Source organism: Acomys russatus, chromosome 27 (assembly GCF_903995435.1).
Source record: "Acomys russatus chromosome 27, mAcoRus1.1, whole genome shotgun sequence".
In the NCBI taxonomy this organism is placed as follows: Eukaryota; Metazoa; Chordata; class Mammalia; order Rodentia; family Muridae; genus Acomys; species Acomys russatus.
In genome coordinates this window covers 23,775,197-23,788,765 of record NC_067163.1, presented here as the reverse complement: position 1 = coordinate 23,788,765, position 13,569 = coordinate 23,775,197, and the positions used below count along the sequence as shown (strand labels likewise).

Below are 13,569 nucleotides of genomic sequence, written 5' to 3'. Positions count from 1 at the left end.
TTTAAAAATGCAAAAAAAAAAAAAAAAATGCACACGAGTCGAGGCCTGAGACTGGTGCCGGTTGTGGTGGCTCATGCCTTTAATCCCAGAGGCAGGCAGATCAATGTGAGTTCAAGGCCTGCCTGGTCTACAAAGTGAGTGCAGGACAGGCAAGGCTACACAGAGAATCCCTGTCTTGAAAAACAAAAAACAAAACAAAACAAAACAAAACAAAAAGGGGCTGGAGAGATGGCTTAGCCGTTAAGAGACCTGTCTGCTCTTCCAGAGGTCCTGAGTTCAATTCCCAGCAACCACATGGTGGCTGACAACAGCCTATACCCTCTGATGGCCTCCTCTGCTATGCAGGTGCACATGCAGACAGATTACTCATATAAATAAGTAAAATCTAAAGACAGACAGACAGACACACACACACTGGCCTACTGGGTCAAAGGCCTTTAGGACCAGTAAGATCAGCTTCAAAATTACTAAAAGAAAGAAAGAAAAAAAAAATACAGACAAGATTTATCAAAGGCTACATTTTAGACCTGGTGCCTCCTCCAACGCCAAATGGCTCCTTCACCAAGTTCAAAAGCCAGCATACACACCTTGGTTAAATTGTTTTGGTAGATGGTGTTCAGGCGGCTCACGTAGGCATCCCGTTTCTCCTTGATGACGCTGTAAAGATGACTTAGGTCAGTACTTAGAAACAGTATTTTCTACAGTGTATTCATTTAGTAGGCCCCCCAACACTGCTGATTGTCAACAAGAATTAAGTAAGCAACTGTCTGAAGCTAGTGTCCGCCATTGTCCTACATCAGCTGCTTCCCAGGTATTGAGAGCCTCCTCCACCCTGGCGCATGCTCAGATGGCATCTGCAATACATATGCCTCTTCCTGTGTAGAAAAAAAAATCAGGAGATGGGCCAGGGAAATAAAGACACATGCTGCCACCCGGAGTGATGGCACGTGCCTGTAATCCCAGCTCTGTTATACAGAGAAACCCTGTCTGGAAAAACAAAAAAGGGCACATGCTGCCAACCTGACTACCTGAGCTAATGCCCATGACACAAGATGGAAGGACAGAAAGAATGCACTATGGTTTTTTGACATCTACACACGCACTGCAACATACATGTACATCTCTCCCTCTCCCTCTCTCTCTCACACACACACACACACAAACACACACACACAAAATGTAGTACTTAAAAAAAATAAAAACAGCATGGTGGTGCACACCTTTAATTCCAGCACTCGGGAGGCAAAGGCAGGCAGATTGCTGTGAGTTCAAGGCCAGCATGGTCTACAAAGTGAGTCCAGAACAGCCAAGACTACACAGAGAAACCCTGTCTCAAAAAAACAAAAACAACAACAACAACAAACAAACAAAAAGACCCCACCCAACGCCCCGGCAAAAACAAAACAAAACAAAAAACAAAAACCCAAAAACCAGGAGAGCTGTTATGTCATGGTACATGACAGACTTTAGATGAACAGATTTGTTAAAATTCTTTTAAAAATTGGGGGCTGGAGAGATGGCTCAGTGATTAAGAGCACTGGGCTGCTTTTCCAGAGGACCTGAGTTCAATTCCCAGCAACCACATGGTGGTTCACAGCCATTGGTAAATGGAATCTGATGCCCTCTTCTGGTGTGCATGAAAACAGAGCATAAAATAAATAAATAAATCTTTAAAAATTTCTTTGAGAAACTGATAGTTCCAACAGTCAGTGCCAATTAAGAGAGTTCCACAGACTGTCACATTACCAGGCAGCACATGCTGGAAGAACTGAGGGCGTGGTCTCCAACAGATGTTCACAGAGACATCATTCATGCCAGCCACAAAACAGAAACAACCCAAGGTGACTGCACACGTCACTGGATAAGCACACTGGGACAGTGTATAAAGGAACACTGCTCAGTAGTGCAAAGCGTGGACTAGAAATGCCAGCTACAGCCAGCCCGACTTAAGACTGTGACATTAAACAATATAAATCAGGCATAAAAGCAGATTATATGGTTCTATTAAGTATAGAGAGCACGGGTTAGGTCAGCTTAACGGGAAGCAGAACATGTCTCATGGGCTGGCAGAGACGTGGGGAGGAGCTATTATTTATGGCAATAAGTATTCAAGGTCAAGTGGGAAGTTCTGGAAATGGGTAAACTATGCCATCTGCACGATGATGCGTATGTGTTCAAAGCCAAACTGTGTACTGACCATGATTAAAATGCTACGTTCTATGTTGTGTGTAGACACAAACACAAGCACACATGCGGTAGTGGGGACTTACGCAATCTAGGCAAGAACTCTGAGACCAAGCTACATCCTTAGCCCAGTACACATTCAGACACAGTTAACTTCCACCTCTCAAAGTATGACTAGATTCCAAAATACCCATGCTTGTAAAGGGAACCCTCTAAGCTCCAACACTTACTGCCAACTGAATTTACTCTCACAGCTCTGAAAGCCATAATCCACACGGTCGTGCATGAATTCCGAGTGGACAGCTGTGTTCCACATGACCTAGAAGAAGTATCATAAATAGTCATGCTTGAGTGTTGAAGAAAGACAGAAATCATGAGTGAGACACAACAGATAAAAATAGCAACTGAATAGATTAAGAGAGAAGATTCCCCTGACTAGAAGGATTTTATAGTGCAGATTCTGAAATACTGGGGAAAATGACACCCATCTTCAAATTACCTAGCCCAGGAGAATGATAAAAAGTAGAATATTACAGGCCTCACAGTCCTTTCTTTAAAATTTTTTATTATTGCTTCTATTCCTGCTTTAAATTCTGTATTTTTGTGGGCTGGAGAGATGGCTCAGTGGTTGGGAGCACCGCCTGTTCTTCCGAGGATCCTGGGTTCGGTACCCAGCAATGGCATGGTGGTTCACAGCCATCCATGGTGTGATCCGATGCCCTCTTCTGGTGTGCAGGTTTACATGAGGACAGAACATCGTATACATAATAATAAATAAATATTTTTTAAAAATTTTTTTGTATTTTTGTCCTTTTTCACTCACTTCCAGGAACTGTGAGCTGTAATCTGAAATAAACCCTCCTTCTTCAAACCACAGCAGCAGAAAGCAAACAGGAACAACCTGTGACTGGTGTGCTCAGAAACACCCTTATTCTGATCACGGTTTACTAAACATGAACAAGGAGTATTAAAGGAAGGAAAAATAAAAAATTTACCTTTTTGGGTACACATCCCACATTCACCTGGGGGGAAAAATAAAAAGACAGAGGTTAAGAACACTCAATTTGCAGGACAATGGTGGTGCATGCCTTTAATCCCAGCACTTGGGAGGCAGAGGCAGGCGGATTGCTGTGAGTTCAAGGCCAGCATGGTCTACAAAGTGAGTCCAGGACAGCCAAGACTAAACAGAGAAACCCTGTCCCCCCCCCAAAAAACAAACAAACAAACAAACAAACAAAAAGATTTCATTAAAAAGAAAAAATGTGTTTATAAAGTCTTAGGAACAAGAAATCTGAACCCTGATGGGGCTTGCTAGCTCACACCTGGAATCCCAACACTTGGGATTGGAAACAAGAGGATCTGGAACTCCAGGATCCTTAGATACAGAGAAATTTGTGTCTAGCCTGGGCTACATGAGGCCTTTTGTCAAAAAATAAAAACAGAAACAAAGCCTGGCCCTTACTGAATGGGTAACTGTTGTGTGTATACCAGCAGGAAAGCTGCCTTCGGAGAGTAAACTGGACTGAGCTCAGCCTTTAACGGCAAGCTATAGACACTCGCCACCCGACACACATTCCAGCAGCAGCACGCTATCTTGGCTGCAACAGGAAGTTCTAAGACTTAAAAGAAGATATAGGCAGTGCATCCCCCCAAAACAACCAGTATGGGACGAGTGAAATGGCTCAGGGGGCCAAGGCTGACTAATGAAGTTTGATATTCAAGACCTGCCCGCAGGAGAGAACCAACCAGAACACGTTATCTTCTAACCTCCACATATGTACCATGGCACGTGCACTTCATGCACACATGTACACAAACAAATAAGTGCAGTGTTTTGTTTTGTTTTTTATGGCTTTTCAGAGACAGGGTTTCTCTATGTAGCCTTGGCTATCCTGGACTCACTCCGTAGACCCAGCTGGCCTTGAATTCACAGAGATCCACCTGCCTCTGCCTCCTAAGTGCTGGGATTAAAAGACGCACCACCACGCCCGGCACGCAGAAAATCTAAATGCACAGAGATCACTGTGCTTCATATAAGCACACAGGTGATTATAAACATTTCCTTCATGCTATCAGTACACAGGAAAATACAGAATAAAAGCTATTCAACAGGAACATGTTTTAAAAGTAGAGACAAAAGGTAATGAGGGGGCTGGAGAGATGGCTCAGAGGTTAAGAGCACTGTCTGCTCTTCCAAAGGTCCCGAGTTCAATTCCCAGCAACCACATGGTGGGTCACAAACACATGTAATGAGATCTGGTTCCTTCTTATGGTGGGCAGGCACACATGTGGGCAGAATACTGTATAAATAATAAAGAAATATTGAAAAAAAAAAAAAAAAGGAAGCCGGGCGTGGTGGCGCACGCCTTTAATCCCAGCACTCGGGAGGCAGAGGCAGGCGGATCGCTGTGAGTTCGAGGCCAGTCTAGTCTACAAAGTGAGTCCAGGACAGTCAAGGCTACACAGAGAAATCCTGTCTCAAAAAACCATAAAAAAACAAAACAAAACAAAAAAAGGGAATGAGGCTAGGGCTGGAGACAGTTCAGTCAATAAAGTGCTTGTCTAGAAGACCCTGAGGACCAGAATCCACATCAAAATGCTGGCAGTGGTGGTGCATGCTTGACATCCCAAAGCCAGGAAAGTGGAGACAGCCAAGTCCCTGCGGCTTGCTGGCCAGGCAGCCTATGCTAACTGGGAAGCCCCAGGTACCAGTCAAAGGCCCGGTGTAAAAAGCAAATCGGACAGCACCTGAGTAACACCTGAGGTCGAGCAGCTGGCTTCCACACATGTGCACTAAAGCGAACACCCAAACGAAAGCTATTCTACTCAAATACTTTTCCATCTATCAGATTGCTAAGAATGACTCATCAAACCAACATTAGGAAGCACATCCCATTTGGTCCATCTATGTTAACACAAACATGTAAAGCACACACACACACACACACACACACACACACACACACACACACACACACACACACACAGAAAGGGTGTTCCCTGAAGCCTAGTCATAATGAATAACAGAAAATGAGTTCACAATCCATCCGTGGCATAGTACTCCATTACTGCACACCGAGTCTGTGCAGTACTTTTCAGCTGTTTAAAACAAGGTAGGCCGGGCATTGGTGGTGCATGCCTTTAATCCCAGCACTTGGGAGGCAGAGGCAGGTGGATCGCTGTGAGTTCAAGGCCAGCCTGGTCTACGAAGAGTCCAGGACAGCCAAGGCTACACAGAGAAACCCTGTCTCAAACCAAAAAACCAAAACCAACAAACAAAAAAGCAACAAGGCGGAGAGTGAAATCTACAGTATGGCAGCTCGCCCTTTCTAGGGAGGGTATGTTCCAAGACACTCCGAATGTTCCAACTGTGGACAGGACACACACTCTACAGCATTTCCCCCTATACTTTCTCGCCTGTGACAGAGTTCAAGTTATATGTAAGAATCAGGTACTAACAGCAATAGCTGATAACAAAATAGAATTGAATGATACCGTGTGACAGAAGTTATGTGAAGCGCATCTCCCAAAACTCCCTACTTGCTGACCGCAGGTGCACGGACTCTACAGCAAGCAAAGCGCTGGAAGAGGGGGTCACTGGGTAATAATACTCTGAGACAGGAAGAGAGCTGCAGACCAAGTTACTTACAGTTTGAAATGCCATGTATGTGTACACATATGCAGTCATACACCACACTGAGGAGTCTGCTCAACAGCGAACTACACGTACAATGGTGGTCTCCTAAGATATTTCCCACATCCCTCAAAACACACCCCATCACTGAGTGGCTGCATGCCTGTGTGTGTGTGTGTGTGTGTGTGTGTGTGGACATACTCCAAGCAGCCAACACCGTTCCCTGGAAAGGGAGTAAAGAAAATCCTTATTTTACTCTTTATGCTTTCTGTAACAGACCATGGCATTTGTGTCTTGTTGTATTTTATTTACTTTTATAGTTTGTTATTGCTTGAAAGGACAATGTATAGCCCACACTGGCCTTGAACTACCTATCCTTCTGCCTAAGGGTCAAGATGGCCAGACCTATACTACTGCCAAGGTCTATATGGTTTACCTATTAGTTCATATCCAGGAACCCACTAAGCACCCAGCTGTGCCAGGCACTGTGCGAGGTTAATGTCCTATATGGATCTAATCCCAGACCTTATGGAGCCTTCCAGGCTCTAAGCGTGGGACCAAGAGACTAGACGGAGAGAGTGACAGAAAACTGCAACCTCCACGGGCCAAGAGAATCTGTGCTGCAGCATCCCCGGAAACAATTTAGAGCCTGAAGACATGAAAGAGGACCACAATCCTGCAACAGCCCTTGTCCTGTTGTGGCAGCTACAGAATTTCAGGTGTATCTGCCAGTTCTGGAAACCAAGCCCCACCGGTCTCGATATGACGTCAGACACCCAATGACTTCGGAAGAATAAAGTACGGCCAATGACCATCGGAGCCCAATGTGGAGAATCCACAGTCCATCCGTTACATCTGAACAGGGGGCTTCGTTCTCTGCATGCATTGCTGTATTTAACGCTTAAGAGAACAGACAAGTCTCCTGAAGTCCTAAATTCACAAAGGATGAGAGCAATTTTCTGTTTTTAAGGGGAACCTATCGGAACCAAAGGAATGGAACTTCCTTTAAACTGGGCTGTTTGGAAAGCTACATTGGGAAAGTACCTGCTGTTGACAATAAGCTAGGTTGTGGTTTGCATGTTGCTAAGTCACTGCTTGCTCACTAGATGAGCCACAGTGTACACAGCAGCCCTTTCCCAGGCCCGCCCTGTGGGTTTCTGCAATCTGCAGCCCAGTTCACAGAAACTTAGACATGAAGACAGCTTCGCCAGTCACACAACCAACCCTTTCCACACACGCTTCCCGGCAAGATGTACAGAGCCCCACAAGAACTGGAGTTGGGGGCTAGAGAGATGGCTCAGTGGTTAAGAGTGCCGTGCCATCTGCTCTTCAAGAGGTGGCTCACAACCATCTATAATGAGATCTGCTGCCCTGTTCTGTAAAGCACTCATATGCAATAAATAAAGTAAATAAATCTTTAAAAAAAAAAAAAAAAGAACTGGAGTTGGAGGCCCCACAGGGCAAAGGAGAAGACAGAGGGAGCACTTTCCCCCAAGACCCGCCCCCCGGAGACAAGGTTTCTCTGTGTAGCCTTGGCTGTCCTGGGACTTGCTTTGTAGACCAGGCTAGCCTTGAACTCACAGCGATCCACCTGCCACCGCCTCCCCAGTGCTGGAGTTAAAGGTGTGCGCTGCCATGCTGAGCTCCCCGCAAGACGCTTCATGAAAGCTCCCAGAGGCTCTGTTTCAGCCTCCTCCAGGCAAGCTTCACACTGCAATTCTCCTGTCGTGGAGTCACAATCATGAGAAACACTGGGTTGTACCTTTGAGAGACTCTGAAAACTGAATTCAAAGATCACCTTCAATGTGTTTCTTCTGCCCTCAGGAATAACTTCACTGCACTGGGCGATAAGGGACTATCTTTAAATTCTAGGGGAAAAGATAACTTCTTTTGCCTTCATACTCAGCTATTTGTTATCTCACACAATACAATACTCTACAATGGCATTTGGGGTTTTTGTTTATTTGGCTTTTGCCTAATTCAGAGAACTAAGGATGAACTTGAGTAGTGGACTCAAGCTATTGGTCCTGGGATGCCTTTCTCTGTGGCTCAGTAGGCTTAGCAACAGTTCTAGACGCTACAGTTTTCAGTTCAGAGGAGGGCAAGGTCATCTCATACCAGGTTCTGACTACCTTTCTCACCATCAATCTTAAAGGAACAGATTCTATTTAAAAAAAAAAAAGTATACCCTGAAAGGAGGAAAATGACTATCAACCTAGCACTAGAGAGAGGCTAAGCCAAGAGGATGGCAAATTTTAGGCCAGTCTGGACTACAGAGTAATACCCTATCTCAAAACAAACAAACAAACAAAAACCAGACCAAAAAAAAAAAAAAAAGAGAGAGAGAGAAAATAGAAAATGGCTCAAGGTTATCCCCACCCAGCTACATAGAGTTCAAAATCAACTTGAAATATGAGACACAGACATACATACACAAATTTTTCCTTCATTTTTAAAAATCAGTAAAAAAAGAAAAGTGAGCTTGCAGACACGTACCAATCATATTAGTTCAAGTAGGTGCAACAACACACCAGCCTGGAGAGTTTAAGTGGCTGGTGTTTCTCATAGTGTGGAGGATGATGGGAAATCTAGATCAAAGCGCTGGCACTGGTGGGTAGTAAAGGGTTCCCACTCCTAGCTTGTAGGTGGATACTTTCTCTCAGTGACTTCCCATGACAAAGAGAAAGAAAACCCCGGTCTCCTTCCTCAGGAAAGATGCCCGCAGGGCCCACTCTGATGTCTTCATCTAACCTCATCACCTCCAAATATTGGGGACAGGGTTTCAACAGTACCAGCTCACTCACTTTGACAATCGACGTCTCTGAGGGAAGGGTCTACTCACGGCATCACAAGAATTGAAGCCTTGGGGAAGAAGAGGACCCCGAAGTTAAACAAACAAAGCAAGCATATGTGGCAGACACCCTTAGGAGATGCACTAAGCCGGTTATTTCAGAAACATGCAAAAATGAACCAGGAAAGCATTATCAGAGCAGGGACGAAATCCCGCGCTGTCTCATTCATCAATCACTCGGAGCCTCACCGGAGACCTTCTAAAGCTTTCCTAGCCTTATTTCAACAGAAGCCTTGTATTGTGTCTGACTCATCCACAAAAATGTGGGTGCAGCTTCTGAAATTTTTATCTGTAGGGTTTCACTCTAGAAATACTAAATCAGGAGCCCTGGGTTGAAGACTCATCTGGTAAAGTCCTAATTAAGAGTTTTATGGAGGCTGGAGAGATGGCTCAGAGGTTAAGAACATTGGCTGCTTGTCCAGAGGTCCTGAGTTCAATTCCCAGCAACCACTTGGTGGCTCATAACCACCTATAATATGATCTGATGCCCTCTTCTGGCCTGCAGGTGTACATTCAGGCAGAGCACTGTATGCATAATAATAAATAAATTGGGGCTAGGCATGGTGGCCCATGCCTTTAATCTTAGCACTTGGGAGGCAGAGGTAGGTGGATCCTTGTGAGTTCAAGGCCAGCCTGGTCTACAAAGCGAGTCCAGGTCAGCCAAAGCTAACACAGAGAGACCAAAACAAAACAAAACTAAACTAAACAAAAAAAGTGTTTTATGAATTGCTGGATGTTTACTTGTTTCGGAGTTCCCAGGGCCTCACAGATGTCGGGGGAAAAAGCGCTACAGCTGAGCTAGCACCCCAGTTCTAGTGAGTTTAGAATAAATAATGCCTGGCTTCTAAGTAGGAATGAGGAGGTTCCCCACTTCTACTGGAGGACAACGCTTAAACATGTTTATGACATCACAGATCACCCCATATGATATACTGAAGCCATGGTTCCTACAGCCTGCTCACAGGCTGCAGCATACTTATTTGAGTGTTAAGTGTGCTGGCTGACATTGTGCTCTGTAGTAGAACAACAGGGATTGGACAAAATGATGTTCCCTGGCTTTCTAGTAGGATGTATGTGAAACAGAGATCCGGGGGCCCACACTGTTTTAGAAAGCCAGAGGTGTTCAAAGGACAGTCTCCCATTTTTTTTTTTTTTTAAGGTTTAATTATTTATTATGTATACAATGTTCTGTCTGCATGTGTGCCTGCTCGCCAGAAGAGGTCACCAGATCTCATTATAGAGGGTTATGAGCCACCATGTGGTTGCTGGGAATCGAACTCAGGACCTCCGGAACAGCAGCTGGTGCTCTTAACCTCTGAGCCATCTCTCCAGCCCCAGTCTCCCATTTTCCATTAAAATACATACTGTTCTTAAGGCTCAAGGTATAGCTCAGGAACAGAACACATATGTAGCATGTGCGAGGCATGGGTTCAATGTCCTGTAATAAAAAGCAGAACAAACGTGCTAAAATTTCAGTTGGGGGCTGCCAAAATGGCCGAGTGAATAAAGGCGCCTGCCACCAAGCCTGACAGCTTGAGTTCGATCCTCCGGACCCACATGGAGAAAGAGAGAACTGACTCCCACAAGCTGTCCTCCGACCTCCACAACATGCCATGCATACCTCCTCCCCAAAATAAAGAAATGTAATAAAAACCATAGTCTCGATGAAACTGTTATAGGCAGACAACATTAGTACTTTCTCAGTGGTCTTTACAAAATTAAAAATAAAACTGAACTTCGGATGTAGCTCAGTTGGTAGGTGGCACGCTTGCCTAGCATGTACAAAACTCTGGGCTGGTGTCCAGCACCACATAAGTAGGAAGCAGTCATGCATGTCTATAATCCCAAAACTTGGGAAGGAGACATAGGAAGATCATAAGTTCAAGATCATCCCCCCCCCACACACACTATAATAGTGCTTTTAAGGCCAGCCTAGATACCTTTAATCCTAGGCAGAGGTGGACAGAACCTCTGAGTTTGAGGCCAGCCTAATCTATATAATAAGTTCTATGTGAGCTCAGGCTGGCCTTGAACTCAGCAATCCTCAACCCCCAGTGGGCAGGAAGAAGTGAGAACACTTCAGTCATTACTTGCAATAATGAAGTCACACCAGTCCGAGGCTGCAGAGACGTCTAAGTGGCTAAGAGCATTGGCCACTGTTCCAGAGGACTTGGGTTGGATCCCCAGCACCCACATGGCAGCTAACAGCTGTCTGTAACTCTAGTTCCAGGGGATCCAATGATGCCCTCTTCTGGCCTCAGTAGGCTCCATGCATGCATGTTGTATACAGACATTCATGCAAGCACTCCGACAAATAAACGTTAACAGGAAAAAAAAGAGACAGACTGACAGACCCCACTTTCTGGTTGGCTGTATTTGGTTTCCCCATTCATACTGCAAGTTCCCTGAAGAAAGGGACCTCAGTAGAAAAATATTTGTATCTACCTTCTTCCTTCTGTCAGATTCAATCTAAGAACCCAAAACATGAACAGATGAAAGGATCAGCTTCAGAAAACCCCAGTGTTCCCTGCACAGGCTTGGAAATTACATCTTGTAGTAAGTTCACTTCTGCAACTCTGGACAGACGGCCGTAAGTGCAATTCGTTGACAAATCTAAACCCACATCTACCCTCTGGCTACATTTTCTCGGGTACTGGCTGCAGCCCTACTTTGTATTTGAAAGCCAAAAGCTACTTTGAGATCCCCAAAGCTATGCCATTGAAAGAGCAAAAGACACCCCCCAAAACATCAATGCGTGGATGGGAATGGATCTGCTGAAGGATGAACTGGGGCTAGGCCAGGTGGACGATGGGTAGCAAGTAATGTCATTCTGAGAGATGCCCTTCGATTACTCTTGGAAGCAGTTTGTCTGTCTTTACCTGTTGTTTGTTTGTTCTTTGGGTTTTGGAGACAGGGTTTCTGTGTAGCTGTGGCTGTCCTGGACTCCCTTTGTAGATCAGGCTGTCCTCTGCCTCCCAACTGCTGGGATCAAAGACGTTTGCCATCACTGCCCAGCTGTCCTGTCTTTTTTTTTTTTTTTTTTAATGTTTTTTCGAGACAGGGTCTCTCTGTGTAGCTTTGGCTGTCCTGGACTCGCTTTGTAGACCAGGCTGGCCTCCAACTCACAGTGATCCACCTGCCTCTGCCTGCCTAGTGCTGTGATTAAAGGTGTGCGCTAGTCTTCACCTTCTTAATGGGAACCAAACTCCAGCTAGCCTCCTCTTGACTAATGCCAGCAGAACCAAGGCTATCAGTAGGCGGTGATGTGACCCAGGAAAACAAAAGCCTAGAGAAGCGCATTGGTGAGGAATGACAGGCTCCCCCCATTTGTAGAGGGGGCAGGGTGGGCTCTGAGCAGCAGGCCCTTCAGTCAGCCTTCTGCAGAGAGCTTTCTAGTCTTTCCAGACTAGTGTCAAAGTGCAAGCCCCCCACGTTTGTTCCATGGTGGCTTGGGCCTGCTCACAGTTACTCATCTCTAGCTCCAATTCATTTCACAAACAGCTCTTGAGAAAGGTATTTCAAGGAAACCAGCAGTACCCAGATACAGGAACCCATCCCTGCCCCTAAGGAGTTTCCCAGTTTAGTATAATTTAAACATCAGTCTTCGGAGGCATTTAGGGAACCCAGTCCCAGGTGACTCTTGGGCTCAGGGAATTTCAGTCACCAACAAGAATTCTAGAGGCCCATGTTAATGGGAGTACGAATGTATTTAAAAAAAATATGAAGTCTTTCAATCTTAAGATGTACCTCTTTTTCCCTCTCCTCTTCTCTCTCTCTCTCTCTCCAATCTTAAGATTTACCACCTTTTCTCCTGTCCCTCCCCCCTCTTTGAAAACCTGTCCCCCAAACAATCCGAACCAAAGAGTATCATAAAACTCTGAGAAAAGCCCTTAAGGTTTCTCTTGGGAGGCAACCTGTAGCTCTCAGCGTTGGCTGCAATACGATCTGCTGCGTGTTTCTGAGCTTGCAAACACCCACTCAGCACCTCCAGCTACAGGGAGCCTGGGATGCAGCCGGAACAAGAACAGTATAACTTCATCTCTCCAGGGGATTGCAAGGCGCAGGCCAAGTAGAGAACTGCAGTTACCCACCACTCTGCTCCTGAAATAGACCAGGCCCCATTCCTCAACGCTAGAGCCCTCCTCTGGCTCCCCTCGCCCACTCCACTAGCAGTTTCCCAGAGGCAGCTTCGTGTTTCCCTAATTCCAGCGCCGGATGCAACACTCCCCCGCACGGAGATGCACGCTGGGCAGCGAAACTGCGCTTACGTTTTGGCTTTCGTTAGCATTGCACCTGTGACTCGGTGGCTTTACCCCGTTTCCCCGCCATCCCCCCTGGGACCCGGGACCCCGGAGTTGGGGAGCACCCCGGGTGTCCCGCGCAGAGGCCCGGACAGAGCGCGCCGCCGCCGCGGCCTCGGGGCCCCGATACTCACGCAAGTGCCACCCAGCTTGTGACTCTCCACCACCGCGGCCCTGGCGCCGAGCTCCGCCGCCCTCCGCGCGCTGGCCAGCCCGCCCGAGCCGCCGCCGATCACCAAGTAGTCGAAAGAAGCTGCGGCGGCGGCGGGGGACTGCGGCTCGTGGGGACTCGCCATGGCGCAGGTGAGCGCGCGCGCCGCTCGCCGCAGGCTCGGGGCCGCGCCCACGCTCAGCGCCCGCGGCAGCAGCGCCATGCGCGGAAGTGCGCTGCGCGGGGAGCGGGGTGCAGCGTCGCCGTGACTAAGCAAGCACCCGCGGCGGGCCGCGCCCCGGGGGCCCCTGTCCCCGCCTCTCGCCGGCACCCGCCCCGCAGCGCGCGACCTAGGTTCCTGCAGGCGCGTGGACGGAGACCACGGCGCGACCGTTTGGGTTTTCTTTCCCCCTGGACTAGCGCCTGCGCTACCGTTTCCCCTAGGCCT

General features: G+C 46.9%; 1 protein-coding gene across 1 annotated transcript in view; it reads right to left on the bottom strand.

The window, feature by feature from the left end:
• Gsr (glutathione-disulfide reductase) overlaps positions 1-13,344 on the bottom strand; it is a 35,517-nt gene extending 22,173 nt beyond the window's left edge. Inside the window, exons 1-4 of the mRNA XM_051169408.1 lie at positions 13,105-13,344; positions 3,180-3,206; positions 2,415-2,503; positions 588-657 (exon numbers count right to left, since the gene is read on the bottom strand). Of these exons, the coding sequence (XP_051025365.1) occupies positions 588-657; positions 2,415-2,503; positions 3,180-3,206; positions 13,105-13,344 (426 nt within the window). The remainder of the gene's footprint in view (positions 1-587; positions 658-2,414; positions 2,504-3,179; positions 3,207-13,104) is intronic.
• Positions 13,345-13,569: the final 225 nt, after the last annotated feature.